The sequence below is a fragment of the Pseudomicrostroma glucosiphilum genome (genome assembly GCF_003144135.1).
Source record: "Pseudomicrostroma glucosiphilum strain MCA 4718 unplaced genomic scaffold BCV69scaffold_11, whole genome shotgun sequence".
In the NCBI taxonomy this organism is placed as follows: Eukaryota; Fungi; Basidiomycota; class Exobasidiomycetes; order Microstromatales; family Microstromataceae; genus Microstroma; species Microstroma glucosiphilum.
Genome location: NW_020289923.1, coordinates 620,046 through 647,082, shown reverse-complemented (window position 1 = coordinate 647,082; position 27,037 = coordinate 620,046). Strand labels below are relative to the sequence as shown.

Here is a 27,037-nt window from a genome sequence, read left to right as displayed (position 1 = left end):
CCTGCCTCTGGAAAAATTTGGGCCCAGTCCTTCCTTTTGAGAGTTGCACGCCGCCTCTCTTTCCTCTGACCTTTGCTTTCCACCTTGTTCGCACTGCCCCCTCCCATCCCCACTTCGTACATCGCAATGTCGAAGCGTGCCGCATCCCCATCTTCAAAGAGGCCTGCAGATGTAGACGAGGCGTCCTCCTCGTCGGCCGCGGGCCCTTCGGCACAGAAGGCGAAGACGTCGGCTGATGCATCGGCTTCCACCTCAAGGGCCCAGGGCGGGGACGATGAGGATGACATGGGAGAATTTGAAGATCAATTCGAGGACGAAATGGAGAGCGAGAGCGATGAAGGCGAGGTCGTGGACGCCAACGGCGATGAGGACGACGAGGGCATGGAGATTGATGGTGAGTAGATTCCGAACACAAGCGCTAATGTGCGGGTTCCCAAGAAATGTCCGCTGACCTTCGACTTTGTCACCTCACCTCTGCAGGCGTCAAGGTCGATGGAGAGATCCAACGGCCAGAAGGCGACGAAGACGATGAGGTCGAGCCAGAAGCTCAAGTGTACCTGCCCGGAGATGCACTAGAGCCCGGGCAACAACTAGAACCAGATCAATCAGCATACGAGATGCTACACAGGCTCAACGTCACATGGCCTTGCCTCTCCTTTGACTTCCTCAAGGATCATCTGGGATCCGATCGGCAAAAGTACCCGCACACAGCCTACTTTGCCGCGGGTACACAAGCCGATACTGCCAAGAACAATGAGCTCATGGTCATGAAGGCCAGCGGTATGCACCGGACAAATAAAGACGGAAGTGAGTAACAATGACCGGCGTTTAGGAAATGCAGCAGGTGGAAGACCCTTTCTCTCCCGGCGATGATGCTTGAGGCATTTGGCTGTATGTGGCCCCGGTTGTCCTTTACCGGATGATCGGGTGCTCACGATGCCGAAAATATCTCGCTACCTAATACATTTGTCTGAGCCAAACGAGGAGAGAAAGGGTGGATGCGGGAGCAGGAGCGCGCTTGCAACTGGAGCGCATCTTAGCAGGTACAGCATGTCTGACCCGTTCCTTCCCTACTTTTCCAACAGACACCTCTGACGACGAGGATGATGATGATGACGACGACGACCTGGATGATGATGCTATTCTTGAGTATCGCTCCATTCCGCATCTCGGAGGCATCAACAGAGTCCGAGCTGCTCCCACTTCCACACCGACCTCAGATTTGGAGCCTTGCCTAGATCCCTACCCAGTAGCAACATGGTCAGAGCTGGGCAAGGTGCACATCTTTGATGTCCGTCCTCTGTTCAACGCCCTAGATCGTCCAGGTACCCAATACGACAAGAAGAAGGTCGGAACACCTCTCTATACTGTCGAGGCTCACAATGGTGTGGAAGGCTACGCTATGGATTGGGCTGGTGTCTCCGCAGGCGGCGCTTCCGGCAGCAGAGCATCCAACCTTCGTCTGCTTACCGGCGACCTGTTCTCCAACATCTACCTCACTACATCAAACAATTCCGGATTCACCACCAACCCTACCCCCTTCACATCTCATACCTCCTCCGTAGAGGACTTGCAATGGTCGCCGAGTGAGACGACTGTCTTTGCCAGTTGCTCAGCAGACACCTCTGTCAGAGTGTGGGACGTCCGTCTCAAGTCGCGGAAGAGCGTGATTACCGTCGACAAGGCCCACCCTACAGATGTGAATGTCATCTCGTGGAATAAGAAGACAGGCTACCTGTTGCTGTCTGGTGGAGACGAGGGTGGTTTGAACGTCTGGGACCTGCGGAACTTCAAGAAGGACGCTACCAGCAAGCCACTGCCTGTTGCCAGTTTCAATTGGCACACCGGACCCATCTCCTCCGTCGAGTGGCATCCGACAGAAGAGTCCGTCTTTGCTGCCTCTGGCCGAGACGACCAGGTGACTCTGTGGGATTTGTCGGTCGAGCAGGACGAAGACGAGGAAGGAGGCGCTGGCGCACGCTATGGTCCTGATGGCAGGGAGGTGCCCTCGCAACTGCTCTTCTGCCACCAGGGCGCTAGTGAGATCAAGGAGGTGCACTGGAACGAGCAGATCCCTGGTATGCTTACCAGCACAAGTGCTGATGGCTTCCACCTGTTCAAGACCATTTCTGTGTAGGCGTATTCGAGAGGGAGCAGGAAGAAGAAGGGAGTGGACCTTGCAGAGCTGCAGCCTCTTCGCTCCTCTCATCTCGGTCGTTGTTGGATACCCGTTGCAGTCTCTTGTCCTATCGCCATTGTACAATATACTATCATTAGCGCTGACATGATCTTGACGCTCTGCGTGTAGGTGAGACACGGTCAAAAAGTCGATCCCTCTGCTTTTCGCACGCAAAAGTCGCCTGCTGGAAGGTCATATACCTTCTCCAAGCATTCAACTTCATCTTCGGCCATAGGACCTTGAAAGCACCGCATCCCGTCCGATCTGCGAAGTTAAGCAAGGTACCGTCCAGTCAGTACTGCGGTGGGGGACCACGCGGGAATCCTGGATGCTGAAGTTTTTTGCTCTTTTCATTTTTGTCTTTTCCCTTTTGGACATGGACTTCACTGCCCAGGACACACTGCAGCTGAGAAGGCAGGTTCGTAGTGGCTGTGACTGCTTTTTGCGAGGTGAGGGAATTGGAGAAGCGAGGATGGGTAGTGCACGTTGGTGGGCGATAAGGAGACGGCTGTGTGCACCTCGACCTTGTTGATGCTAAGCTGTCGCACTCCTCTTCAGGCACAAGCAGAAATTACAGATGTGCAAGATACTTGACATTGAGCATTGCAACTTAGACCGGAGCAAAGGAGGCTACGGAACTGAGCGGAGGACGACGATAGCAAGCCGTGCACGCCCCGATCACGCAGAAGCCTGCACCGCCTCAAGACGTCTTGAGCCAGTCACGTCTACTTTGGCCAATCCCAGCGCCTCAAATACAGCGGCCAGACGCTCATTCGCATCAACAATGCCATCTTTGTACCCTTGTTCTCCCCTATCCGCGTCCCCATCAATGCTTTGGTTGCCCACCCTGCTCTTCGAACACCGCTGGAGCATGACCGCGACAAAGCTGTCCACGCTTGCTTCTCCCTCTCCATCTCCCTTTTCTGCCTCCTTGTCCGTAGTGCTGGTAGTCACACGCCACTCTTGCTGCTCGACAATCGTAGACTCGCCCACGGTCATCAGAGTCGAGGTGCTCGAGGGGAGGGGACTGTGCTTGAGTGAGCAGGGAGCGTCGATACGTGCTGGTAAGGAGAGGCTTCGCGGTCGGGTAGAATGCAAGGAACAGGTAGGATCAGGGCAGCTGTGGCCTGTTGCGGAGGTACTGACTGCTGGCAAGCATGGGATTTCCGTACTTTGGTTTTGACTGCTGGTCAGTGAGTTGATGTGCGGAGACTGGCAGAGGGGACCTTGGATCTGCGGCCGGACGAGGGTGGTATTGGAGGACTCAGACGTAGCAAAGGAGCCCGACGTCTGGCCACGAATCAGCGCTCCATGATCTTGCGAAAGCTTCTGTGCGCTTGTGCCAGGTGCTGCTAGAGTGGAAGAAGACCAGGCCGAGGGTAATGTCGCGAGGCTCTCCTGGGTCCGTGGAGGTGGTGGAGCCTGCTTCCAGGTCGGACCGTGAGCCACAAGGCTTCCAGAAGGTGACCAGAGTCTGCTTTTGGAGGTGTGTGAAGAGATGGAAGGTCCGCCCGGGCTGGTGGAAACAGCAGGGTCGTCATGGACCGAGCCTTTCGTCATACATTGACTTGGTGCTCGGTAGGCTTTGGAGAGGGCCGGAGCCGATGAGGACTGCAAGTAGGTGTAGGCCGGAGGAAGAGTGGGCTGGCCTTCCAGAGCATCTTCTCTGGGCGCAATGGTGGGTGGTACGGGCTTCTGTTTGCCCTTCTGATATAGCACAAGCAGGAGTGTAATGAGGAAAGCGGTGATGGCGAGGGCAGTTAGTACGCCGATGAGGACTGAAGTGCGATTGGAGAGCGAGCCACGAGTAGGGTGCAAGAGGGGCATTGCTAAAGGAGCAGAGGGGGAGACGCAAGGGAGAAGAGCAAGTGAAGGGAACGCAGGGGGAGACAAGTAGAGGCGAACAGGATCGAGAATACCTGTATCCAGGACAGTCGAGACTAGGGCCTAGTAGGACAGGTACAATTGGGCCAAGACACCCGGCGAGACATTGCCATCAATGCCGGTGCATGGTTCCCTCTGCGTGTGGCCCTGTGGTGCCGCGACGTGGACTACGAGTCGACATATCGGCTCTCACACTTCCTCTGTCTGTCTTGGTGCCCGCCCTTCTGCCCTTCGGCTCGCCTACTAGTAGCCGCCTTTTGCCCTTGGCGTGTGTGTATCCGCCCCTGACCCCCGTCGATGGCTCACCCGCATCGCAATCTCGCCCGCACGCACGCACGCACGCACGCACGCACGCAGGGGCGCTGCTGCTCCGACTCCCTTGCGCTCCGTTCCGACGTCGGCGCTCGTCTCCCTCGCCGGTCCCCTCGGAATTTCGCTCGGCTGCTCCACTCAAAGGAAAGAATTTTGGGCCAAGAGGCAGGCCGTGGATACCAGAAATCAAGCAGAGGCCACTTGCGTATCCTCACCACAGATCATCTCAAGGATACGGAAGACATCACATCGAGGCAGAATCATCATGGTCAGTATCATGCGGACATCCAAGCACATCCCTTGAGGTCAGCTTGAAGGGAACGCTGACACTCGATGCCACCTATACTTGTTCCCTCTGTCTCCCTCGCAGCCTCTTCCACAATCTCGTAACAAGGTAGGCCTGGGCCATGCCATCATCAACCGCAGAGCCAAGGACGCAAAGGATCGCCCGCGCTCCGAGTTTCACACGACCGACATGTCCTCTTCTTCCAAGCACGGCCTCTCCTCTGTCACACACCAGGGAGACCTCGAAGAGTTCCTCAGCACCGCACAACTTGCAGAGCAGGACTTTACCGCCGAGAGGAGGAATGTGACCGTGGTGCAGGCGCCCGGGGCCAGCGCAGGAGGACAGAGGGGGAATAACCCCTTCTTGCTCAGTGGTCAGCAGGAGAGGGAGGTACTCAAGAAGCAGAGGGAGAACAAGCAAAGGCTCAGGGTACCCAGGAGGTGAGTTGCATCGAAACACCTACAGATGGCAAGGCGCTCTGCTCACACCAGATCCTCTCCTATCAACCCCCTGTCAGACCTGCTTGGGATGCCAAGACGACCCCTGCCTCCCTGGCTCGCGCAGAAAAGGACTCTTTCCTCGACTGGCGTAGGAATCTCGCCCAACTCACCGACGCTCAGATGCTGCTCCTGACACCATTCGAGCGCAACATCGAAGTCTGGCGGCAACTATGGAGAGTACTGGAGAGGTCACATCTGGTCGTGCAGATTGTTGATGCTAGGAACCCTCTCAGCTTCCGTTGTGAGGATCTGGAGAAGTACGTCACCAGTCTAGGTGTGGTGAGCAAGAGTGGACTGCAGTACGCCACAGACGAGGTGGAAGAGGTTGGAGAGGATGGAGAGCACGAGTCAAAGAAGTCAAAGGCAGTCAAGGGCCCACGGAGAAATCTGCTGCTGATCAACAAGGCAGATCTCTTGGATGAGGGACAGCGCAAGGAGTGGGCAAGCTACTTTGAGAAGCATGGCATCCGGTACGCCTTCTTTAGCGCTGCCAATGCTGCTGCTCTTCAAGCGGCCAAGGAAGAGGCTGAAGCTGAGACCGAGCCCACGAATGAGGAGGAAGAAGAGGAAGAAGAGGATGAGCTCGAGGACAACGAGGCTCGAAGTGCGAGCGAAGACCTCACAGAAGCCACCGAGGCTATCACCCTCGGAGCTCGTCACGCCAAGCCTCTAGTAGGTGCAGAGGCAACCGACCGCATGCTCGATGATACCGTACATGGCGAGAAGGCAGACCTGGAGGAGAAGGCGGCAGCAGAGGCCCAGACTTCTGTCAAGGACTCTGACGATGCGGTCAAGGTGGCCACTGAGCCTCAGAGCGATCCCACCAGAGTTCTCAATGTCCTCGAGCTTGAGGAGCTCTTCATGGCCTCAGCGCCGCCTCTCACAGACTTCACAAATGAGCACGGCACACCATCGCAGCTGACAGTCGGTCTCGTCGGCTACCCCAACGTTGGAAAGTCCTCGACGATCAATGCTTTGCTTGGCTCCAAGAAGGTGTCCGTCTCCTCTACACCCGGCAAGACGAAGCATTTCCAGACGTTGCCCTTCTCGGAGCAAGTGACGCTATGCGATTGTCCCGGTCTGGTATTCCCGCAATTTGCCACCTCCACTGGTGAGCTAGTGGTGGACGGTATCCTCCCCATCGACCAGATGCGCGAGTACACCGCTCCCGCTGAGCTCGTCGCCCGGAGAATGCCAAAGGACATCGTCGAGGGCTACTACGGTATCCGTATCCCTACGCTGCCCATCGAAGAAGGCGGGACAGGCATCCCTACTGGTCTAGAGCTCCTGGCAGCCTATGCCGTTGCGCGTGGATTTGTCCGACAGGGTCAGGGCAATCCAGACGAGAGCAGAGCGGCGCGCTATGTCCTCAAGGACTACGTCAATGCCAAGCTCCTGTACTGCAACCCTCCTCCGGGAGTGGAAGCTAACGTGTTCAACCAGGAGCAGCGCACAAGAGCTAGGGAGGCTCTCAAGGGAAGGAGATACGACCCTGCCCTGAATCTCAATGCAGAGGAGGAAGAGGGCGCGGATGGAGCACCTAGGCCCGCACAGCAGGGCGGTGTCAAGTCCCGGGCCCTCGACGCGGCCTTTTTCTCCAATGGCGCCTCCAATGGGGTTGCTGCGAGGGGGAGAAAGGGCCTGCCTGGTCGTGGAGTGATCCAGGGTAGATTGGCACCGGATGGATCACCATTGATGCAGGCGCAGGGGGATGGACCTCAGCCCAAGGGCAAGAAGCACTTCAAGGGACACAAGAAGGGAAAGGTGAGGTATGCTGGTGTGAATGATGATTGAAGGGGCCAGGTGGGAGGAGGATGAGAAAGTCACAGACGGGCAGACGTACTACGGAGTGTGGAGTAGTTCAATGTAGATTGCATTCAATGTTACAATGATGTGATGATTGATTCAGACCGACAAAGAAAATCCGATATTCCCTTCCACGCTCTACTCTACTTGCCCCACCCAGCAAGCTCAATGATAAATGCGCTGCTCAGCCTGCTAAATCTCAGGATATGCTCAAAGCTATACTCGTCATGAGTAAAAGTGTCCGAAGTGGTATGGATCCTCTTGAGATTACAATCTCCAAAGGTAGCCTCTACACTGAATGCCGATGGCACGCCAACCTTGGTCCACGAGGCATGATCGCTGCCTGCGTACCCTAGCTGGGTGTCCACCCAGGGTACATCCAGGTATCCCTCGATGAGCAAACGGTTAAAGGCCGTTAGCTCGGGCGAGACCACGTCGGTAATCACGCCAATGGTGGCGTTGGTCCCAGCCTTGATGAATGCAGTCATATCAAATTGACTCATTGCTCGAACTTTTTTACCAGACTCGGCATAGGATCTTGCTACGGCTTGAGAACCTAGAAGACCTCCTTCTTCAGCAGAGTAGAAGTGGAACTCAACATTGCTGTGAGAAGGTTTCCAGCCTGAGGCGAGGAGAGCACGTAGTGATTCGAGCTGGGTCACTGTGCCGGATCCATCATCGTCCGCACCTGGAGCGGGGAGGTAGGGGAAGCTAGGAGAGAGAAAGAGTAGGTCAGGGGTAAGCGCTGTGGTCTGAAATTGCTCAAAGTACGTCTATTGTTATCAACTCACATGAGGTTCACCGAGTCCTGATGCGAACCCACCACGATTCTCCCATTTTCCTCTGCGGCCTTGCTGTCCGTCGCGGGAATCTTTGCAATAATGGAATTCTGTCCCCAAGGATGCTCAAACTCCTCGACGGTGATGTTCTCATCCACCGAAGTGATCTCCTTGACTTTAGCAAGGAGCCACTGCTGAGATTGCTTGCCGGAGCCGGACTTGTAGTACCGATTGGTAAAGGAGGTGAAGGCAGCAATGTTTGCACGGGGCCCAGACTCGGAGATGTTGGCATGAACGCTACCCACTTGCTTCTGGTAGGAGAGCTTCGAGGGGAAGGAGGAAGTCTTCTTCTCGTTGGAGGTGGCGCTCAGTAGAGAATGGGCGAGAAGCACGTCCTGCCCATTGGCGTCGAGGTGGTCCGTGACATCAAAGAAGCGTACTCCCTTCCAGCGGAGGTAGTGTGGGAATCCCCAGTAAGGTGCTTCATCGTGAGCTGTCTGCACAAGACGAGGAGTAAAGACGTCCAAAGAAGCGGAAGTGAGTGAGGAGAGGAGGGAAAAGGTAGTGGAGAGAGAGGGAGAGTCGCCAAAGGACAGCTGGTGGGGCAGGGGCGAGGCGGTGGCTGGCTGCGTGGAGAGGAGAGCGACACCTGCTGCTGCTGCGGCGAGGGGGAGGGAGGTGACTTTCATGGCGTCTGCGTCTGCGAGTGCGATGGATTGTATGTATGGTAGCAGAGGATGGTGACTTGTGCCTCTACCTGGGACTCTATAGGAGCCTAAGCGCCGACGTCGAGCGGATGCGGAGGCCAGTCGGGCGATGTGGAGCCGAGCCGAGCCAGAGCCGAGTCGAAGCCACGCGCCTCCCTCACGGATCCGACGCAGCGGATCAGCGCACCCTCACCGCGGAGTTCCCCCTCACACATCCTGGCGCCAGTCTGGACAAGCATCGTGTGAGGATCAAATGTTCGTGACATGACTGGTGTGGCATGAGGTGAGTAATGCAATGTGTGCTGATGACATGAAATGTGGCCCCTGTGAGGCTCGAAATCGTGGCTCTGGGATGCCTACTGGCGCTCTCGCTCCTCGACGGCCTCATCCTGGCTCGTCGTTACCTCTACAAATGATGGAGACGCCGCCTCCTCTTGCACCTCCTGTCCACCGAATTCTCCTCCAATCGTCTTTCCCGTCTCTTTTGCGTCTGTGACCGGCTCGAATCCTTGCCGACCGACGGTGAAATGTCCTTCTTCTGCCTGCGCAGAGGGAGCTGCTCCACTCGCATCGGCAGAGCCCTGAGCAGGCGTCGCCTCCTGATGTCTCTCCGAGCTCACGCTCCTCGCACTCCCACTTGTAGACATCCCCGTCCCCCCAGGGGCAATGCCGCCAACAAAGTTGGGCAGCTTGAGTCCACTGAAGCTCAGCCTAGACCCTGCGCCCGATGCAGCAGCTTTACCACCCTCCTCTCGTGCGGGTGGTGGAGGGGGAAGGGGAGCAGAGAAGCTCGTCGGTTCACCACTCTTGCGCTGAATGCCAGGTACAGCCATCATGGTCATGTGCCCTGGCTGTGATCGGATCCTTGCAGAAGGCGAAGAGGAAGAGCCCGAGCGAGACTTCTCCCGTGACAACGTAGGCGACATTGCGGCTGTGGCTGCAGACGATGTAGATACGTTGCGAGGCGTATCGGCCTCATTGCGAGGCGTAGCCTCGGCCTCTTCCGGTACCAAGTGGGGCTTGGAGGGAGTCGCAGGCGTCATGGAAGGAGCTGGTGCAGCAACCGCCTCGCCAGCACTACTCAGCTCAGAGGGAGCGGTACCGTTTGCTAGCGCTGTCACTGGCTTGGCAGCAGGAGGCAAGAAGGCAAAGCTATCCTGTGAAGGTGAGCCCGAGTGCGCAACGCCTGCACTTGTCTTGCGAACAGATGTAGACGACGAGGGGGCGCACGGCCTTCCATTCTCCGTATCCGTTGAGGAGACGACCTCTGCAGGAGGACCGCCGTTCTTGCCTGGCGAAGAAGCTCGTGAACTCTCTCGCGATCGACCAGCTCTGTACTCCCGGTATGAAGCATTGCTGCCACTGAGGGATGCAGACGAGGCTGAATGAGCCTGCGTAGACGTCTGACTTCCCAGGCGGTACCCATCTCCAGCACGTTGCCATTCAGGCGAGCCATGAGGGCTCATCTCGAAACCAAAGCCAGCACCGAGGCTAGCCGGATCAGTGGCAGAGGTGCCCAGTTGCCAGGTAGACGATCCAGCAGAGCTAGTGGATGAACGTGGGGCAAGGTCAGGCGTGTAGTGCAGCCTCTCATCTCTGCCTGTAGCGGCGCGGTCGAGACGGTCCCATTCCTCTCGCACGGGAGCCGTTTGTTGCTCCTGCTGTTGCTGCAGCGAGATGGAACTGCCACCGCTGGCCTGTCTCTTGGCACTCCAGTTCGCCCAGCCCTTCTTGAGAGCGTCCTTGGCATGTGTAGCAGTAGCTTGTCTCGCCTCCTTGTCTGCCATTCGAGACTTGGCCTGATTCCACAGCGCCGAAGCTTGCTGAGCCGAGGGAGACCTCGAGGTGGGAGCTGTTTCGCTGCCCATAGATTCTCGGGAGACTGCCCGAGAGAGCGTCTTCTCGGTAGGCCTGCGAGAAGGTACGGCCGGTCTACGTGGTGGAGGCCCGTACGCTTGCGAAGCACGTAGAGGTAGAGTAGGTGCTGTGATGCTCTGTGCGCTGCTCTTCACCGAAGAAGCATCGCTTGCGCTGGCGATAGAGACGGCGTCTGGAGAGACGGTACGGGGCGGCAAAGTTGGTATACCCACAGGGGACAGTGACTGTGGTGTGGAAGGCTCAGCAGGTAGTGGTGGCACTTCCAGGAACGGATCGACAGTCGAGGCTGGCGGAGGTAGTGGGCTAGCGGATCGAGTACTTTCGGGTGTCCTGTCAGCTGATGCTTGTCGCTGCTGGTGCAGCTGTGCGTCGGAAGGGCGAGGGGTCTCGCCCTCCCCATAATCAGCCTGTTGAGCACCGGTAGGCGACACCTCAATGGTCTGAGAGAGCATGCTTTGAGGCGTCGTGGTAACTTCACGTTGCGGCATAGGAGTTTCTTCCCTGTCTCGTCGGCCTTCATCATCGCTGCTGTCCATACTTTCCGCCATCGCGGCATGAATGTCATCAGTGCCAGCACTGCTCGCCGCAGAGAGCGTAGACGACACACTCCTCCGATTCTTGGCATGCCGAGCGAGGGCAGTATTGGAGGCCGTGCTTTGAAGACGAGGTGTAGGGAGATCCTTGCTCTCTGCATCGGCACTTAGAGTAGCTGGCAGAGAGATAGATGATCCGTCGGCGCTCGGCAGTACGCTAGCAGAACCCCACGCCAGACTGCTCTGCGGCTTCTGGCCTCTGAACCAGTGTGCTCTCTTCTCCGGATTGCGAGACGTCTCCATACTCGATATGTTGTTTGTAGGTGACGTGGATAGGGGCAGTGACATCGAAGACGAGCTCGTCTGTACACCTTGAGCATTGTTGCGGGCCAAGAGGGCTGACAAGCCAGCCATGGCGGGTGAAGAGGCTGAAGCAGATTGAGAAGGAGCTTCATCCTTGACAGATGTGTCCAGCTTCGCAGGCGCCGCGATATCCTCGGCCGCCTTCTTGCGATTGCGCAGCTGGTCTTCCGTAGATGTGGAGTCTTTCATGGCAGAAGTGATACCTGATGCACTTTCCACCTTCTTCTCCGCCTCTACCTTCTCCACCCCATCTCGCATCTTTGACACTTCTTGTGTAGCGCTAGTAGCCACCTTGCCATCCTGCCTGCGTACAGCTGCTTCTGCCCAGATTCCTCCTCGGCGAGCATTTGGTCTCGTATCAAAGAAGGCAATATCGTCCATGTTTGGTACAACCATGCTCTCCATCATCAGCTCCTTGATTCTTCCTTCGATCAGCCTCTTGACCATGGACCATTGCACCTTGCGCTCGCTGACCACAGGCTCGACGTCGATTTGCATCTTGGGCAGGGAGGTGAAGCCATACCAGATGCGATTTGATGGCGGCGGCTTGATCTGAAGAAGCAAGTTGCCTTCAAGTGAGGTGACGACTACGGCAAGCACGAGCGGTACGTTGTAAGGCTTGAACCTCGAACCGAGGGAGATGGTGAGGACGGTGGAGATGGTCAACCTCAGCGCTCCACGGTAGTGCATCGCCACCTCCATGCTAGCCTCTCCTTCGCCGGTGAGTGACTTGAGCATCGGCCTGGAAAAGGCGGGAGGGGTGTTGCCCAGATGGACCTCTTTGACACGAATGTCTGACAAGAAGCCTGGCGTTCTGACTCGACTAATCTTCTTCATCAGCTTCCGAGTGACGTAGTCTTCGATCCACGCCGTGCGGTAGACGGAGTAAAAGATTCTGCCTACCATTGCATTGAGCCAACGTAGAGGGATCGGGTCTGGTAAAGAGTCAAGGGAGGACAGGAGGCCTCGCATGTCTTCGAAGTCAAAGACGGGGCCGATGGGGTCCACGGGTGGCTCTGAGCTATCAGTCGGTGCGAGCGATGCATGGATCAGGGCATGATACCAGTCCTCCAGCGTCGTCGATGACCGCAAGAAGACGAACCACTGCTGCAGAGGCGAGGTCGATGGAGTCACGATGCGGATCGCATTACGCTTCTGGAACAGCTCCCCGTCTTTGGTACCTATCCGACGGAGAGTCGTCGCCATTGATGCTGCTTTGGTAGAAAAGTGAGGCTGGACCCGTTCGTCGGCTGTCTCGTCGTCGCTTGTGCTGTGTTCTTGGCCTGCGCTAGCTCCCTGACCGTCACCTGGCTCTCCTTCTACATCACCAATCTGGTTGATGTACATGCTCACCCTCTTGCCACGTAGGTCGATGGCGGCAAGACATTCCGTTGTAGGATTGCTGACATCTTGTGACGAATACAGGTAGAGAATAGGCGCCTTGAGTACGCAAAAGTAGGCATCCTTGGGAGCAGACAGTGGGGGTACCGAGGAATCTGGGTGAGGGACGCCTGCAGACCGCTTCGCCGTTGCTGCCGCTGGTTCGTCGTCTGTTTGCGAGGTGCCCTGGGCCGACAGCCCAGCGAGCCTCTTTGCGTCTGCTTTGCCAGCGCGGTAGTCCATGATACCGCGATACATGGCAGACATGTAGCCTGGCTTGCTACCCGAGGCAGCTTTTGGTCCTGACGAGGAGGAGGAGGAGGACGTATGAGTGCTGGTGGCATCTTGGGAGTCTGTTTGGCCCGAGGTCGAAGTGGCGCTAGCGCTATTGTTGCTCTGATGGTGAGGACTAGCTTCCCTTCCGTGAGCCTTGTTGGCTGGCGGAGTTGGCTCAAATTGCTTCCGTACCACCAGCCAGCCAGAGCGGTGAGGCTTGGGGACATGGGAACCAGAAGGTCCCAGACGCTTTGCAGCACCAGGGATGGTAGTCTGTCTAGCCGGAGTAGGAAGAGCACTGCCTGCTTCACCATTCTTGAGTGCCTCATCGAGCTCCTGCTGAGCCTTTGCGTTGCGCACAGCTAGATCGAGGGCGGCTGCCTTCTTCTCTGGCGAGATGTCACTTCCGTCCTGTCCATCATGGAGTGGGTGCGGGGAGAGTCTGCGTTCAGCCTCATCTGCTATGGGCGCGGTGATGTGGAAGTAGATGAATCCGACGATGAGACACAGGGGCAGGAAGGTGACGCCGCCCAAGAGGTAGTAGAAGATGGACACCAGCGAGGGCATGGTGATGTGCGTGTGTGACCCCGAGGGGCAGGTGGGTGGGCGGGGGGAGAGAAGGGCGGAGAAGAGGCTCAGATGAGAGCGTGGGCTTGATAAGATGCACTCATACGATGCTAAGGTGATGACGAGGGGGTCGTTGTTGGGAGTGGAAGATACGACTGGTATGTTGGAGATGATGCTGCTGGTGCTTGTGGTGGTGATGCTGTGGTGCGTCCTTATGACGCCCTGCAAGCGTTGCGTTGGTTGCGCTTTGGGCACCACGCGGGGCAGCTGGCGGAGCTCAATCTCGCGGCAGGCGTAGGCGTAGGCGTAGGCATGGCATGGACCGGACTGGACTGCAACTCGCGCGCAAGAAGTTTCAACTCCTTCCGAAGGTCCACTGGGCGGAGAGGTAGCAGTGGTAGGCAGAAGCTACTCACCATCATCGCAGACCAGAGACGCAGCCGATTACACCCTCACTCATACACGTACGTCACTCATCACTCCCACCTCCACCACCAGCCCACGACATGGCAAAGGAAGGCTCAAAGGATGAGCGCAAGGCCGCAAAGAAGGCCGCAAAGGCAGCAGCGGCAGCAGCAGCCTCCACTGCCGCCGACGACACTGCCATGTCGGTAGATGTAGTCGTCGCCGCACCCGAGGCCACCACTTCCGTCGCAGCAACCGAAGAAGCCAAAAAGGAGAAGAAGGAAAAGAAGAGCAAAAAGGAAAAGAGCGAGGTGGGAGATGTGACAATGGATGCAGAGGATGCAGCAGATGAGGCAGAGGTGGACATGAGCACAATTAGCCCGATTGCAAGTGAGTCCGGGACAGAGGTGAAGCAGAAGAAGAGCACACACGCAGAAAGAAGACTCATCCAGTACATTGCTTGCTTTGTCCACCTCCTTCGCCCATACCAGGGCCACTTGCTGAGAAGAAGCTGTCAAAGAAAGTCTTCAAGACGATCAAGAAGGCGTCCAAGTCAAGAGGGCACGTCAAGCGAGGAGTAAAGGAGGTGGTCAAGGGTCTGCGCAAGGGCGAGAAGGGGTGAGTACAGCTATGGAGAGAGATATCCAAAGACTCTACATCGATTCGCCTACACACGCTGACGCTCACATTCACTCTCCTTGCCCCCGCTCTCCAGTCTGGTCATCCTTGCCGGCGACATCTCCCCGATGGACATCCTTTCCCACATCCCCATTCTCTGCGAAGAGCAAAACGTCCCTTACATCTTCGTCTCCTCCAAGGAGTCTCTGGGTGCCGCCTCTTCGACAAAGAGGCCTACCAGCACAGTCATGGTGTGTCCCGATGGTGGTAAATTGGCAAAGAAGAAGGGCACGGGGAGTGAGATGAAGGAGGATTACAAGGACGAGTTTGAGAGTGTGGAGAAGGAGGTGAGGAAGCTGGGTGAGAAGCTAGTCATGGGATGAGCGAGGAGCGCTCCTGTGTCAGATGGAAGTGGGTGTGGCAGCTAGTGGTAGCGCAGGGCAGGCTGGCCCAACTCTACAGTGCAACATTCTACCTTAGGCCCTCGTCTTCTCTGCACTCTTCGATCCGTGTCCCGTCATTGCAATAGTATCAGTCCATCTTCATGTATCAAGCACCACACTCGTCTGAACAAGAGTAAGACTGTGTACAGTAACCATTGTCATGTCACTCACTGGTCGCCCGCTTTTAGAGGCGGCGGCTGCTGCTGCTGCTGCTTCGACTGCCACTTTTGCGGAAAGGGAAAATCCACGCCCCGCCCCGCCCCGCCCTCGCCTCGCTTCTTCCTGGCCGCGAGGGAGCGGCACTGACACTTGCAGCGACATTTACTACCACTACACGACGACGACGACGACGACAGAGCTCCCCATCTCAGCTAGACCAGCAGACTATACCGCTGCCCATCATGACGGCCTCTACCCTCCCACCTGCCGCTGCTTCCTCTTCCTCCTCGTCGTCCTCGACGGGTACCTTCGACATCGTCTCCTCCTACCACTCCCACCTGCAATCCTCCCTCACCCTCCCCCACCCAATCGCAGCAATCCACGCCCTCTGCGATCTCCTCTCCCACCCTTCCACCTCCCCAACAACCGTCTCCGAACTCATCACTTTAATCCAATCCCACTCCTCTAAACTTAAATCCTCCCTAGCTAGTCCCGTACCAGCCACAGCAGGGACGGATCTCTTTAGTCGATTGGTAGTCAGTATGGATTGGCGAGGTGGTGAGGATTTTCAGAGGGAAAAGGAGCGATTGGTACTAGTCGCGAGGGAGTACGCAGAAAAGACTGTCCCTGCCTGTCGAGCTCGGATTTGCGCTCGAGCAGGCGTCTTTCTAAAAGAAGGAGCAGTTGTGCTCACCCATTCCTATTCGAGAGTGGTGATGCAACTACTCCTCAGTGCGGCAAGACTCTATAGGAATACACTACAGGTCTACGTTACAGAGTCTCGACCAGAGGGGTTGGGGTTGAGGACCTACGAGGAGTTGAGGGCGGCGGGAATACCGGCGACGCTTGTGCTGGATACGGCCGTGGCGTATGTGATGAGTAGGGTGGACGTGGTGCTTGTTGGTAGCGAGGGAGTGGTGGAGAGTGGAGGAGTGCTGAATGCAGTGGGAACGTATCAGCTGGGTCTCATTGCCAAGAGCCTAGGAAAGCCTTTCTATGCTGCAGCAGAGAGGTGAGTCGGAGACGAGGACCGAGGTGGCAGTAGAGGTTGCCCCAAAGACCTATACTGACGACGCACCACCACCACTCTCGGACGATTGAACCACACAGCTACAAGTTCCTCCGTCTTTTCCCACTCAGCCAGTCCGACCTACCCACAACACGGCCTATCCTCCCCTTTCCCAGCTCCAGCTCTAGCACACCCACGAGCATCGCCTCCAAAACCTCCACACCAGCAGACACAGCCGAGAGCAAGCCCGAGCCTCCTTCCTCCCAGCCTCCGCAAGCACACCCGCACTCGCACTCGCACTCGCACTCACAAGTCCAGCCTCTAATGTCTCTAGAGCAGGAGTGTCTCAACCCTTCTGTGGACTATACCCCACCTGAATTGGTCACGGCAATCATCTCTGATGTGGGAGTGCTTACGCCTGGTGGAGTGGCGGATGCGCTATTGATGACTTATGGTGGGACGTAGGAGAGAGAGGGGGGGAGGAGGGAGAAGAAAAGGAGAAGGAAGGGAGAAGGGAATAGAGGGGTGGGAGGAGAAAGGGGCGGCTCACTGTCCTCAGATGATATTCTCATCAATGGTCACGAGCTCAGTCATTTGTTCCTACTTTCAGCTTGCATAGTGTCCAAAGTGGGGGTCTAGTCGAAACACGTACGATTTGGGCATATTGCGAAGAAGGAAAAGAACAACCGCAGCTTTGGTCATCGTCCTCCTCCCTGTTTTACCTTCTCCCTTCTACCGGCCACTGGTGCCCAATCTAAGCAACACCTTCCTCCACTTCTACACAGCACCCAACTTCCTCTCTCTCTTCCCCTCCCTCTCAAGCAGGCTTCTTTGCGCTCTTCTCACTCGCCTCTCGGATCTTCCAGGTAAGAGCATACGTCTTAGCTGCGTCCTCGTAGCTGCTGAGGATCGGTGCGGATCCAGGTCCCTTTTCGATATTGTCGATCAAATTGGACACCTCGGAGAAGAATGGGTCGTCCTGATTGTAGCGGATCACCTCTTCGTGGTCGTCACCTGGTCTCCTGAGGTACAGCACAGGGGCATTGTAGGGGTCTACCAGCCGAAGGGAGAATCCGTCGGCTAGGACGTCCAGCTCAGTGGCGTAGTTGTAGCCCTGTAGCGCCACGGCGTGGGTGAGGGAGCCGACGGCACCGCTCTCGTACTTCCATGTGGCACAGGTGATTCGGGGGATACGCTCCTCGGGCTTGATCTTGTTCTCGTCAATGGGCATCTTGGAAAGGTGGCCGGCGGGCTCAAAGTGCTCCAGAGAGTGGGCCATGACGGTGTCGAGGTCTACCTCGCCACCAAAGTAGCGGGACAAGTCACAGAAGTGAGTGGCCTGCTCGACAATGGGTCCACAAGACTGGGACTTGTCCCACCAGTCGAGCTTGGCAGTGTGCTCGTAGGCCATGAAGTAACGGGCGTTTGTGGCCTAGCAGAGGAGGGAGAGAGGCGGCAAGAGGACGACGACCACGATCGAGGTCAGCCTGAGCCCACTGAAGGGCAATGCTCTACACTACTCCCTCGGGGTACTCACCATGACCTTGAGGTTGTTTTCCTCGAGGATGCGCTTCATCTTCTGCACCACCTTGAGATACCTGAGCATGTATCCCACCGAAACAACATTCTTTGCTCCATTCAGCTCCTTTGCGACATTGAAGGCTTCTGAGACGGGACCGGTAGAGACGGGCTTCTCAATGAAGATTCCGACATCGGGAAAGGCCTTGACGAGGTGCTTCTCCAGGTCACGTCCGGGAGTCTCCTGTCCTCGGTAGGCGGGGGGAGAGCCGACCCAGATAGCGCTGGGAGAGGGAAAGGGGGAGAGAAGGTGTCAGCCTGCAGCCTTGATAGTGACACTGCCTGGCTCACACCTACTCACTGGGGCTCCTGACCCTGTGGCCTGTTCTTGACATAATTCTCAAAGTCTGGGTAGACGATGGTGTCCTTGTAGGCGCTCAGCACGAAAGAATTGCGCTTGACAGTCAGAGCAGCGTCAGCTCGAGTAGCAGAGGGGTCAATAAGGGCGACGACCTTGAGACGAGGACCGAGCTTGTGCTCCAGACGGAAAGAGTGGTTCCATGGTCCTTCGTCTGAGCCGAACTGTCAGTGCGCGCGGAGGGGAGGAGGGAGTGGAATGGGATTGTGCAGGTGTGAGCTAGATGTGAACGAAATTGTCTGTCTACGCGAGTGCTATTGCTCACATTGATGTTTCCACTGTGTTGGCGAAGGGGGAGAAAAGGCAATGGGAGAAGGGAGAAACGATGCAGCGTAGCGCAGCTCGATCAGTACCGGTGTAGAATGACAGAGGCTAGAATTGCACAGAGGTATTCTCCTCTGCCGCCTGTCCCGCTACTCACGCTCCTACGATGACTACGTTGAAGTCGCTTCCGGGCGCAGGCGGCTCCTGCTTGTCCATGGCAGTGACCGAGTGAGGGTCGAATTCAGGTGAAGCATTGGGTGCAGAAGGATTGGTGACGGCGGATGCTCGTGCAGAGACGGAGAAGTTACGGGGAGCAGCGGCCGAGGGGAGGTTGAAAGCGGGGGCGGCGAGGAGGCCAGTGGGTACCTTTGCGGCTGTGGGAGCGGTACTGCGTACCAGCTGCGAGGCAGTGCGGCCGGTGAGGGAGCGAAGCATGTTGTAGAGTAGATACGCGGGAGGGAGAGATAGGTATTCGCAGGTAGCTGGGTGCACAAGAAGCGTACGTGTCCGTCTATCTCACTGGATGAGGATGAGCGGCTGTGGTGAGAGCGCTGAGGCTGATTGGCAGAGGAAAGTGGCAGGGGTGTGTGGGTGAGAGAGTAAGAGAGAAGAGGTGAAGAGCGGTGTGATGGTCTCGAGTATTGATTGAGGTGCCGCTGGGTGGACGACAGTCGTGGAGATTATGAGAGGCGAGAAGAGGCAGAAGATCCTGCATGAGCGCACTGACGCCTGCTGCCCCGCCCCGCCTGCTGGCGCGTCTTGTTTCCTGCCCGATGACGCCGCGACTCACGAGCCTCGTCAGGGCGAAGCATGGCAAGTCGCCGAGGGAAGAGAGAGGGGGGTAGGGCAAGCGCGGAAGGGCAGACCTCCAGTGGAAGCGAGTGAGTAGACTGGATAAAGTGAGACAGCCTTGGTGATCACCATCGTAGCAATAGAGCAAGGTATTCAAGGCAGACCTTCATTGCTACCCCGCACTACCAATGAATGAAAAGGGTTGCTCAGAGCGGGGCCCGTGAGTGCTGTCGCAGGGGCCATGCGCGTGTATAGTGTGACACCAGTGCCTGGTAGAGGCCCACAACAAGGAGCCTCGCGATATCGCAGAGTCTGGAGCCTTGCGCCCGAGGATCTCTGGATCTACCGGTCTACCAACGATGACTCTGCCTAGCTGCTACCACTCCTATAGCAGGGCTACTGTACTGACGAGGACGTCTTCGATTGCCCTGCGTCGGTTGATCGGCCTTCAAATGCCGCTGGCGTGTGCAGGTCCCGCGTCTGAACTGAGATGAGGAGTTGCTGTGTTGCGCCCGCCCGCCTGTCGCGGCCCCTGTTCCTCTTTTGCCTGCGCCGTTGCTTTAGCCGGCCACTTATCACTCACTACTGGCAAGGCTCACTGGAGCTCCATTCCTACCAATCACTTACTCCTCCACTCCCTGTTCCCCCCTTCACTCCTTTACCCTCTTCGAATCCACACCACCCGCCTGCAAGGCCACACCCCCACAGACACAAACACACTCACAATCACACGACTACTTAATTCTCCTCGCCTCCCCTCCCATTCCTCGCTCCCTCCCCACCCCTCCACCGGTCCTGCAAGCAACAGCTCCACACACCCACTTCAACTCCACTTCACCTTCTTTTCACTCCCACAATACCCACACGATGTTCACGCCCCTCTCCCCGCTCTCCACTCGCATCCTCTCCCTCTCTGGGTTCCCACCTCAGCTCAAGACACGAGACATACAGGCGGTATTTTCCGCTTGGGAGGACGATAATGGAGGATTCAGGATCAAGTGGGTGGATGATACAAATGCAATGGTCATCTTTAGCGATCCTAGCACAGGTGAGGAGAGGAGAGCAGGGAAGTAGATGACCGCAACACAGCGAGATGGTCGTGCTGAACAATCTCCCCTCTTCCAACCTGCCTATCCTGCCTCGTCTCACATTCCCACCACCTCTCCACCTCTCCAGCAAAGCGAGCATACCTAGCAACTCTCATGTCCCCTCCGACCCTCCTCATGACCTCCCAAGGCGTCACAGCCAAAGTACGACCCTACGATGGAGACGACGCTGCTTCCATCATCGCCTCTGTCCAGCATCGCACACGCTCTCGCTCTATTGCAAATGGCTCGGGCTTCGGAGCCGGCGGTAGCTTCAGCGCTGGCGGCGGCGGCGGTGAACACTCTCCGATCGACGAACGCTCCGAGGCTCCCTTTGCCTCCTCATCCACATCCTCTGCTACCAACGCCGCTGCTCTCCCTGGCTCAGGCTCGCCCAGCCGTCCCGGCCACCGCACTAGCATCTCCAATGCCTCTGCATCCATGGACCTCGCAGCCCATCGTCGTCGTCCCTCTGTCACCGCATCAGCCTCTCTCCCCGCCAAGCCAGTAGCAGCAGCCATGTTCGATGCAGCCCAAGGCGGTCCCTCCCCCGCCCGTCATCTAGCTAACGCTGCTGCTGCTGAGCGAGCGGCTCAGGCTGAATTGGCGCAGATGAAAGTCAAGGCAGTAGAGGCTGCAGTACAAGAAGAGATTGAAGAGCAGGAGGAAGCGGAGAAGAATGGAAATGGAAATGGAGAGAAAGGAGCGGGACAGCACAAAGGGGAACAGCAAGAGTCGGCGAGCGCTTCAGTGGGAGCTTAGAGAGGGGAGGGCGCCAGAACGTTCAGCCAGAGAATGACGCTAGAAGAATCGCTCGGCTGGCCGGCGAGGTTGTGTACTACCCCTTCCTTCCCTACTCCCCACCATCACCATCACCGTCATCCCCCACTGTGTCTCCAATGTCACCGATTCCCCGGCGCATATTCCACGTGTCACCTACTTCACTCTTGAGCCAATCTCTACTTAGTCACCTAGACTGTATTACATTGCACGTCAGCGCAGGGTGAGGCAACAAGGGCAGGCGAAGGAACGACAGTCACAGCGGTAGCGGTAGCGAAGGCGATAGCGACGCCAGTAGCTCATGGGCTGGTCGTAGGTGTCTGGAACGCAGTCGAGATGAGGCTCGAAAAGCCCGCCCTCCTGTCCCCACATCTCGTATTCTCTTTCTCCAAGAACCGGAAAGTAAGGGAAGACACTACCGTACCAATGATCGCATCCTTCTTCTTTTCTCTCTTGGCCGTCCCTATGGAGACCCATCCAGAAGACTAGGCGAGCGAGGTAGGAAAGATATCTATTTGGACAGTACCATCTACTCGTGTGGTGTGCTGCTGCTTGGCCGCCTGTACCCCACATCTCGTCTCTCGTCTCTCGGTCTCTCGGTCTCTCGCCCTCCACACCCCGCAAATCCCACGCGCCTCCTCCCCCGCACGCACGCACTCAAATCGGCGGAGGGGAGGGGGGAGCGGCATTTGGATTTGGGAGTCAAGGGAGCGATGCAGGGATGCCCAAACAGGCACGCAGACAGTCAGACAGACAGTCGGACAGTCGGGAAGTGGGACACAGGGAGACAGGGAGAGAGAGAGAGAGTACCGTCAGAGCTAACGCTGAGGAGATTTATCTCCCTTTCGGGCTTGCTGACTGCGTGTGTGCGAGGTGCGTGTGCGCGATTGCCGGAAAAGGTGGAGACTGGAACGCCTCCCCCTCCACCCCCGCACCACGGAAATGGAGGGGGGGAGGGAGGGATGCCGGCTGGCTGGCTAGTGAGGGGGATTGGCATCTCATAAGCCAATAGAGGGTCGCGGCTTTCCCTTTTGATCTATACCTTACTTTGAACAGAACTCTCACTTGAAGTATACCCGACCTCGAACTCAATCAGTAACACCACCCCTTGACGCAGCAATCATGTCTTCAGGTATGTTATGGATGTGGATGTGGATGTGGATGCGGATGCGGATGCAGGTGCTCTTTGTCTCGCACTCCTTGCTGACCTGACTTACCTTCTCCCATCCACTCTCCCCATTGCTCCTCCGTCCACGCACTACAGGTTTCGACGCAGGAGCTGGATCCCACGACCAATCCCTCACAGCCGACCAAGGTGCTCCCAAGGCCATGCTAAGCACTGCTGGAGGAGCCCGCGATGCGGAAGCTGGTGGTGCTCCCTCTGCAGGTCTCTCCGGCGGACAGGGCGATGAAGACAAGCAGAGTGGTCTCTCCCAGGGTCTGGATGGTGGGGCCGGGGAGGAGGACGGACGTGGGGGTGGAAGTGGGTTTGATGCGGGTGTTGGTGGTGGAAGCACCCAGGAGGGTGGTGGTGTCAGCTTGGATGGAGGTGAGGGAGATGTGGACCGGGATGGCACGGAGTCCACTTCGGGACTGAAGGATAAGCTCAAAGGTGAGTAGGGTGGGCTTCTGCGAGAGCAGCAGTGGTGGCGGGTACTTAAGGCCGTTACTGACTGGCGTGTACCTGGTCATGATCGCACCTTCTCTATTTCCCGGGCGCTGCAACAGACATGAAGAGCAAGATGTCGAGCAACTAGAGGGATGGCTGTATGTCTTTCACTCTACCCTGTCTATCTCAGCTTTGCTTGCCGATACTACCCCTCCGTACCACGCGTGTTGTGTGAACCGGCTCTTACGGCCGCTGGCCCCGGCTGCCATCTCCGGCCCACTGCCCAGCCTTCCCCGCATTTCGAACACCGCCGCCGCCTGATCCCCCGCACCACGACGCCCTGCCTTCCTCCCCTGACACCTGACCATCCCTACTCGCATTGCTCATCTGTGCCTCACTCCTTCCTCCTTCCTTCATTTTCCTATCACTCCTTCTTCGACCCTTCATTTCGTAACCTCCCATCGCTCGTCTGCCCATCATGGCTTCTCGAGCAGCCAATGCCTCTCGTTCCTCCATCTGTGTGTATCCCTTCCAGCTACACGCGGCTCCCCGGCATATCCGAGCATGTCCTCACTCTAGCAAGAGCTACTGCTGACCTACACCACCCTTTCTTCTCCCTCTCCACGCTTGCTTGAACAGTCAATCTGATGCGCATGTCCCACTCGGGAGGATGTCCATGCCACAACTGTCAGAGCCTCAAGCAGCTGGGCAACTCGGCTGCACGTGCAGGACTTGGCCTCATTGGCAAGCACAATGCCCAGGGTGGCAGGTCGTATGCTACCCCGGTGGATTCGGCCTTGACGAAGGAGTATGCGTTTGAGGTGAGCTGAACAGTGGTTTGACGTTCATACTGATCGGGCCTTCGCTGACATGGTATTGGCCTTTCAGCTCGCTGCTTCCAACGTCAGGTATGGAGAGGGAGTTACGAACGAAGTCGGCATGGACTTTGCAGTAAGTAGGCTCCCTGCTCGACTTGCTCGTAATTCCCCAGCACTCTGGGGCTCACCGACGTCTTTCACTCGCTCGCCTTGCAGAACCTTGGCGCAAAGAAGGTCGGCGTCTTCACAGACTCCACTGTGCGCGACCTCACACCCATGAAGCAAGCCATCGCCGCCCTCGACACTGCCGGTGTCAAGTACGAGATCTACGATCGCACGCGAGTAGAGCCCACCGACGTCTCTTTCGGGGAAGCCATCGACTTTGCGAGGAAGCAGCAATTTGACTCGTTCCTCGCCGTTGGAGGAGGGTCGGTGATGGATACTGCCAAGGTGGCTAACCTCTTCACGGCTTACCCTGATGCGGACCTGTACGAATTCACTAATGCGCCCATCGGAAGGGGTACGCCGGTGGGCAAGAAGCTTTCGCCGCTGATTGCTGTTCCGACCACAGCAGGGACTGGCTCGGAGACTACTGGTACAAGTATCTACGATGACACGAAGACGCAGAGCAAGACCGGAATTGCCTCACGAGCGATGCGACCCCTGCTGGGCATTATTGACCCGCTCAATACCGAGACATGTCCAGTCAGCGTGCATGTCAGTGCTGGACTAGACGTCCTTTTCCACAGTCTCGAGTCGTACACCGCCATCCCCTACACAGAGCGATCTCCCCGTCCCTCCAACCCTCTCGCTCGACCAGCTTACCAAGGGTCCAACCCAATCTCGGACGTCTTCTCAATGTGGGCACTGAAGCAGACCGTCAAGTACCTGCCTAGGGTGGCCAAGGATCCGACTGATATGGAAGCCAGAGGACAGATGCTGCTTGCTGCTACTTTTGCTGGAGTAGGGTTCGGTACGGCAGGGGTGGTGAGTATCTCGATGAGAGAAATGTAGCCGAAGATCATGAAGGAATGCGCTGACCTCTCCTACCCCTTTCTTACCCTCCTCAGCACCTCTGCCACGGCATCTCCTACCCCATTTCCGGCCTCAACAAGACTCGCGCCAAGTACAAGCACGCCGGCTACCAAGTCGACCACCCCATTGTCCCGCACGGCGTCTCCGTCGCCCTCACCGGCCCTGCCGTATTCGAATTCACCGCCCCCTCCTCTCCCTCGCGCCACCGCGAGATTGCCCAGGTCTTCATGTCCGAGGCAGGAGAGGACACGAGTGCGATTGCCCGCATCCCAGATGGGGAGATTGGACAGGTGGTGTATGACTGTATTGCCAAGTTCTTGGTGGGGACACTGGGTATGCCGAGGGGACTGAAGAGTATTGGGTACAAGGACGATGATATTGCGGCTTTGGTCAAGGGGACGATTCCGCAGAGGAGAGTTCTGGAGTGAGTATGGGCCGACTTGAAGTGCATTATTAGGTCTGCTACTGATCCCCCTCCCTCCCTTCGAATCTGCAGCCTCGCTCCTGGCATCGGTGACGTGCAGGGCGCTGATGGTGCTCAACACCTGACTCAGGTCATCGAGAGGTCCATGGCCTACTGAGCAGCGCAAATCAGACAAGCGAAATGGCATCGACTGCCAGCGATACATATCCGAGGACTGTCTCAATCAAAGGGTTTGATTCTATGGCAATAAAATCGACCTGACGATGATTGCAAGGATGAGTCTAGTCTAGTCTAGTCTAGTCTAGTCTATGATCTACCAGTGCGCGTGAGCTCTAAAGACCTCCAAATACCAATCCCTCTGTACCCTCCCCTCTCCTGACTCGCTCCACGGCCTCAATGGCCACTGCTTCAGCTCCAATGAACAAGTCGAGTGACGCTTGGAGTCGCTTCGCCGTCTCAGCGTCTCCGGCGATGTATGCATCTAGTGCTGCTCCCCCATCCGCGAGCCAGTCAAGGGAAGGGTCGATGGTGTATGGCTTGCCCCCAGGGGAGAGCGGGTCGACCTGCAGGAGATCCTTCAATCGCTCTGGTACGTCGAATGTAGCGTACGTATTGATTTCTGCCTTCTTCGAATCGCCCGAGACCTGCATCTCAAAGAGCTCCTTGAGCACTGGTGCAAGGCAGGTGAGGTGCTGTGCCCCCATCTCTTCACCGATCGCCATTGCCTCTTTTCCCCCAATCATGCTCGCCGCCTTGATCAGCGGCTGTGTCCGACCAGTGTGTCGCTCCAGGTCTGCGTAGGCTTGGTAGATCTGCACCATTCGGGGGGACATGGGATGCTCTCGGGCCACGTCTGCAGGCTGGGGCCACAGGTTGGTGGTGCGGTCGTGGGCGGGGATCTCGTTGAAGTAAGGGGAGATGGAGAGACAGCCTGCTTGGGAGCATGCAAGAGCTTGAGGGACGGAGAAGAGGGAGGTTCCGAGGGTGCGGATACTGAAGGAGTAACGAGATGAGAGTGTCCATGTCAGCTCGCAGGCCTCGGATAGGCTTGGCTTCTTGCGTCTTCCGCAACTCACCCCTCCCCTTCGAGGACCTTGGCAGCATTAACACCCGCTCCCGTAGCCGGCAGCTTAATGCAGAACCTCTCCTTTGGCAATCCCGCCATCTCAAACTCTTTTGCGTAATTGCGAGCATGAGCAATGATGGCAGCCATGTCGCTCGCACCCTGTGGGGACGTCTGCAGGAGGAATCTCCCCTTGATGAGTCCATCGTTGCGCTTGCTCAACAGCACCGAGATGTGGTCGACGATGGCCAGTGAAGGGGCGTCGGGCATCGAGGCAGTGACTTCCTTGACCAATTGGGCATTCTGTGGATCCAGAATGGCCTGCACGATCAGCACCTGATTGGACGTCTGGTCGTTGGCTGTCACGCCCAAGGAGAGGAGCTTGCGCGCGAGAGAAGGGTCAAGAGAGTCCACATCGATATTGGTAGAGCGTGCCAGACGGACAATGGCTGGCATGGTCGCGGTCGCAGTCGTAGTGGTAGTCGAGGTAGAGGTGGTGGCCATGGTGCAGTGGAGTGGGTGGGATTGCGGGTATGGTCAGCAAAGGACGAGGAGGAGGAGGAGTGGGGCCCCAGCCTTTTGAGGCTCGATCTTCTCCAGATCCACCCCCGCACTCTGGCGCCATGGCCATCTCCGCTCCGCCATCGGCAATCTACCGGCGTCCTAACAGCCGAGACTGAGCCTCGTGTATGCTGAGGCCATGCTACTCTTCTTCCTGCATGGCATTGCCAGAGACACTGTATCGAAACGCAATCTCAACTGCTACACTCGAGGCAGCAGATATCAGTGAGAGACCTTCCGTGATAAAGCGCTACCATTCTGAGTTGACTGAGCCTCCCTCGTGCGCCCCACAGTGACGTGGGTGGAGATGGCAGTGAGACTCCGCTGTGCGAAAGTGACCCCCGCACTGTACCTTGCACTTCCGTTATCATGACTCACCCTTAGCGCAAGATAGCAGCGATTTGTCAAATGGCCAGGCCTGCTACACAGGCTCTCACGCTTCGCTTGGCAAGCGAGAGGAGATTCTCTGCATGCCTAGGGACGAGGTTGAGGGTATAGGGTTGGGGGTAGTAGAGGAACAGCCACTGCTGCCTCTCGCTGTCTACTCTCCACACGAATCCGATTCCATCTAACAGCTGATCACCCT

At 57.1% G+C, this 27,037-nt stretch overlaps 15 protein-coding genes across 15 annotated transcripts; 8 read left to right on the top strand and 7 right to left on the bottom strand.

Annotated features, from left to right (window-relative positions):
• Nucleotides 1–65: 65 nt before the first annotated feature.
• On the top strand, nt 66–2,282 carry BCV69DRAFT_313835 (WD40 repeat-like protein). Its single transcript, XM_025495062.1, has 3 exons — nt 66–394; nt 481–807; nt 1,086–2,282. The coding sequence occupies exons 1-3, from the start codon at nt 127–129 to the stop codon at nt 2,135–2,137; spliced, it is 1,647 nt and encodes a 548-aa protein (XP_025346755.1). The 5' UTR covers nt 66–126; the 3' UTR covers nt 2,138–2,282.
• A 492-nt stretch (nt 2,283–2,774) lies between these two features.
• Nucleotides 2,775–4,326, bottom strand: BCV69DRAFT_284225 (hypothetical protein). The gene has a single exon (XM_025492973.1). The coding sequence runs from the start codon at nt 4,004–4,006 to the stop codon at nt 2,858–2,860; it is 1,149 nt and encodes a 382-aa protein (XP_025346754.1). The 5' UTR covers nt 4,007–4,326; the 3' UTR covers nt 2,775–2,857.
• A 199-nt stretch (nt 4,327–4,525) lies between these two features.
• Nucleotides 4,526–7,120, top strand: BCV69DRAFT_313833 (P-loop containing nucleoside triphosphate hydrolase protein). The gene is made up of 3 exons (XM_025495061.1): nt 4,526–4,643; nt 4,746–5,101; nt 5,179–7,120. The coding sequence occupies exons 1-3, from the start codon at nt 4,641–4,643 to the stop codon at nt 6,953–6,955; spliced, it is 2,136 nt and encodes a 711-aa protein (XP_025346753.1). The 5' UTR covers nt 4,526–4,640; the 3' UTR covers nt 6,956–7,120.
• BCV69DRAFT_272292 (Zn-dependent exopeptidase) lies at nt 7,011–8,520 on the bottom strand. Its single transcript, XM_025490975.1, has 2 exons — nt 7,759–8,520; nt 7,011–7,678 (listed from the first exon to the last, which is right to left on the bottom strand). The coding sequence occupies exons 1-2, from the start codon at nt 8,433–8,435 to the stop codon at nt 7,111–7,113; spliced, it is 1,245 nt and encodes a 414-aa protein (XP_025346752.1). The 5' UTR covers nt 8,436–8,520; the 3' UTR covers nt 7,011–7,110.
• A 125-nt stretch (nt 8,521–8,645) lies between these two features.
• On the bottom strand, nt 8,646–13,645 carry BCV69DRAFT_284222 (hypothetical protein). Its single transcript, XM_025492972.1, has one exon. The coding sequence runs from the start codon at nt 13,448–13,450 to the stop codon at nt 8,810–8,812; it is 4,641 nt and encodes a 1,546-aa protein (XP_025346751.1). The 5' UTR covers nt 13,451–13,645; the 3' UTR covers nt 8,646–8,809.
• A 207-nt stretch (nt 13,646–13,852) lies between these two features.
• On the top strand, nt 13,853–14,935 carry BCV69DRAFT_284221 (L30e-like protein). Its single transcript, XM_025492971.1, has 3 exons — nt 13,853–14,245; nt 14,347–14,473; nt 14,571–14,935. Exons 1-3 carry the CDS (start codon nt 13,957–13,959, stop codon nt 14,854–14,856), a joined length of 702 nt encoding a protein of 233 aa, XP_025346750.1. The 5' UTR covers nt 13,853–13,956; the 3' UTR covers nt 14,857–14,935.
• A 284-nt stretch (nt 14,936–15,219) lies between these two features.
• On the top strand, nt 15,220–16,930 carry BCV69DRAFT_272283 (nagb/rpia/CoA transferase-like protein). The gene is made up of 2 exons (XM_025490974.1): nt 15,220–16,087; nt 16,186–16,930. The coding sequence occupies exons 1-2, from the start codon at nt 15,318–15,320 to the stop codon at nt 16,547–16,549; spliced, it is 1,134 nt and encodes a 377-aa protein (XP_025346749.1). The 5' UTR covers nt 15,220–15,317; the 3' UTR covers nt 16,550–16,930.
• BCV69DRAFT_284219 (hypothetical protein) lies at nt 16,748–18,897 on the bottom strand. Its single transcript, XM_025492970.1, has 5 exons — nt 18,442–18,897; nt 18,286–18,298; nt 17,964–18,184; nt 17,622–17,886; nt 16,748–17,516 (listed from the first exon to the last, which is right to left on the bottom strand). Exons 1-5 carry the CDS (start codon nt 18,717–18,719, stop codon nt 16,902–16,904), a joined length of 1,392 nt encoding a protein of 463 aa, XP_025346748.1. The 5' UTR covers nt 18,720–18,897; the 3' UTR covers nt 16,748–16,901.
• Nucleotides 18,898–19,924: 1,027 nt separating this feature from the next.
• On the top strand, nt 19,925–20,272 carry BCV69DRAFT_284218 (hypothetical protein). Its single transcript, XM_025492969.1, has one exon. The coding sequence runs from the start codon at nt 19,944–19,946 to the stop codon at nt 20,148–20,150; it is 207 nt and encodes a 68-aa protein (XP_025346747.1). The 5' UTR covers nt 19,925–19,943; the 3' UTR covers nt 20,151–20,272.
• On the top strand, nt 20,174–21,038 carry BCV69DRAFT_43751 (hypothetical protein). The gene has a single exon (XM_025495279.1). It carries the CDS (start codon nt 20,279–20,281, stop codon nt 20,921–20,923), a length of 645 nt encoding a protein of 214 aa, XP_025346746.1. The 5' UTR covers nt 20,174–20,278; the 3' UTR covers nt 20,924–21,038.
• BCV69DRAFT_43750 (hypothetical protein) lies at nt 21,039–21,757 on the bottom strand. The gene has a single exon (XM_025495278.1). The coding sequence runs from the start codon at nt 21,512–21,514 to the stop codon at nt 21,155–21,157; it is 360 nt and encodes a 119-aa protein (XP_025346745.1). The 5' UTR covers nt 21,515–21,757; the 3' UTR covers nt 21,039–21,154.
• Nucleotides 21,601–22,081, bottom strand: BCV69DRAFT_43763 (hypothetical protein). The gene has a single exon (XM_025495280.1). It carries the CDS (start codon nt 21,936–21,938, stop codon nt 21,687–21,689), a length of 252 nt encoding a protein of 83 aa, XP_025346744.1. The 5' UTR covers nt 21,939–22,081; the 3' UTR covers nt 21,601–21,686.
• On the top strand, nt 21,770–22,767 carry BCV69DRAFT_284216 (hypothetical protein). The gene is made up of 3 exons (XM_025492968.1): nt 21,770–22,073; nt 22,206–22,553; nt 22,670–22,767. The coding sequence occupies exons 1-3, from the start codon at nt 22,064–22,066 to the stop codon at nt 22,696–22,698; spliced, it is 387 nt and encodes a 128-aa protein (XP_025346743.1). The 5' UTR covers nt 21,770–22,063; the 3' UTR covers nt 22,699–22,767.
• A 430-nt stretch (nt 22,768–23,197) lies between these two features.
• On the top strand, nt 23,198–24,984 carry BCV69DRAFT_288028 (putative alcohol dehydrogenase; the record flags this gene model as incomplete). The annotated part of the gene is made up of 5 exons (XM_025493603.1): nt 23,198–23,371; nt 23,439–23,501; nt 23,585–24,355; nt 24,439–24,827; nt 24,900–24,984. The coding sequence occupies 5 exons, from the start codon at nt 23,198–23,200 to the stop codon at nt 24,982–24,984; spliced, it is 1,482 nt and encodes a 493-aa protein (XP_025346742.1).
• BCV69DRAFT_284214 (aldolase) lies at nt 24,744–26,698 on the bottom strand. The gene is made up of 3 exons (XM_025492967.1): nt 25,904–26,698; nt 24,900–25,820; nt 24,744–24,827 (listed from the first exon to the last, which is right to left on the bottom strand). Exons 1-2 carry the CDS (start codon nt 26,392–26,394, stop codon nt 25,160–25,162), a joined length of 1,152 nt encoding a protein of 383 aa, XP_025346741.1. The 5' UTR covers nt 26,395–26,698; the 3' UTR covers nt 24,744–24,827; nt 24,900–25,159.
• Nucleotides 26,699–27,037: the final 339 nt, after the last annotated feature.

Bases quoted from the DNA above. Each gene is read 5' to 3' on its own strand.
- BCV69DRAFT_313835 (XM_025495062.1), top strand. From the start codon at position 127: ATGTCGAAGCGTGCCGCATCCCCATCTTCAAAGAGGCCTGCAGATGTA. The intron at 395-480 runs GTGAGTAGATTC...TCACCTCTGCAG, and splicing joins CGAGGGCATGGAGATTGATG to GCGTCAAGGTCGATGGAGAG. The intron at 808-1,085 runs GTGAGTAACAAT...CTTTTCCAACAG, and splicing joins CCGGACAAATAAAGACGGAA to ACACCTCTGACGACGAGGAT.
- BCV69DRAFT_284225 (XM_025492973.1), bottom strand. From the start codon at position 4,006: ATGCCCCTCTTGCACCCTACTCGTGGCTCGCTCTCCAATCGCACTTCA.
- BCV69DRAFT_313833 (XM_025495061.1), top strand. The intron at 5,102-5,178 runs GTGAGTTGCATC...ACCCCCTGTCAG, and splicing joins AGGCTCAGGGTACCCAGGAG to ACCTGCTTGGGATGCCAAGA.
- BCV69DRAFT_272292 (XM_025490975.1), bottom strand. From the start codon at position 8,435: ATGAAAGTCACCTCCCTCCCCCTCGCCGCAGCAGCAGCAGGTGTCGCT. The intron at 7,679-7,758 runs GTGAGTTGATAA...TCTCTCTCCTAG, and splicing joins CAGGACTCGGTGAACCTCAT to CTTCCCCTACCTCCCCGCTC.
- BCV69DRAFT_284222 (XM_025492972.1), bottom strand. From the start codon at position 13,450: ATGCCCTCGCTGGTGTCCATCTTCTACTACCTCTTGGGCGGCGTCACC.
- BCV69DRAFT_284221 (XM_025492971.1), top strand. From the start codon at position 13,957: ATGGCAAAGGAAGGCTCAAAGGATGAGCGCAAGGCCGCAAAGAAGGCC. The intron at 14,246-14,346 runs GTGAGTCCGGGA...CGCCCATACCAG, and splicing joins CACAATTAGCCCGATTGCAA to GGCCACTTGCTGAGAAGAAG. The intron at 14,474-14,570 runs GTGAGTACAGCT...CCCGCTCTCCAG, and splicing joins CTGCGCAAGGGCGAGAAGGG to TCTGGTCATCCTTGCCGGCG.
- BCV69DRAFT_272283 (XM_025490974.1), top strand. From the start codon at position 15,318: ATGACGGCCTCTACCCTCCCACCTGCCGCTGCTTCCTCTTCCTCCTCG. The intron at 16,088-16,185 runs GTGAGTCGGAGA...TGAACCACACAG, and splicing joins TTCTATGCTGCAGCAGAGAG to CTACAAGTTCCTCCGTCTTT.
- BCV69DRAFT_284219 (XM_025492970.1), bottom strand. From the start codon at position 18,719: ATGCTTCGCTCCCTCACCGGCCGCACTGCCTCGCAGCTGGTACGCAGT. The intron at 17,887-17,963 runs GTGAGTAGGTGT...TCCCTCTCCCAG, and splicing joins CCACAGGGTCAGGAGCCCCA to CGCTATCTGGGTCGGCTCTC. The intron at 17,517-17,621 runs GTGAGTACCCCG...CTCCTCTGCTAG, and splicing joins AAAACAACCTCAAGGTCATG to GCCACAAACGCCCGTTACTT.
- BCV69DRAFT_284218 (XM_025492969.1), top strand. From the start codon at position 19,944: ATGTTCACGCCCCTCTCCCCGCTCTCCACTCGCATCCTCTCCCTCTCT.
- BCV69DRAFT_43751 (XM_025495279.1), top strand. From the start codon at position 20,279: ATGTCCCCTCCGACCCTCCTCATGACCTCCCAAGGCGTCACAGCCAAA.
- BCV69DRAFT_43750 (XM_025495278.1), bottom strand. From the start codon at position 21,514: ATGTGGGGTACAGGCGGCCAAGCAGCAGCACACCACACGAGTAGATGG.
- BCV69DRAFT_43763 (XM_025495280.1), bottom strand. From the start codon at position 21,938: ATGCCAATCCCCCTCACTAGCCAGCCAGCCGGCATCCCTCCCTCCCCC.
- BCV69DRAFT_284216 (XM_025492968.1), top strand. The intron at 22,554-22,669 runs GTGAGTAGGGTG...GCGCTGCAACAG, and splicing joins ACTGAAGGATAAGCTCAAAG to ACATGAAGAGCAAGATGTCG.
- BCV69DRAFT_284214 (XM_025492967.1), bottom strand. From the start codon at position 26,394: ATGGCCACCACCTCTACCTCGACTACCACTACGACTGCGACCGCGACC. The intron at 25,821-25,903 runs GTGAGTTGCGGA...TTACTCCTTCAG, and splicing joins AAGGTCCTCGAAGGGGAGGG to TATCCGCACCCTCGGAACCT.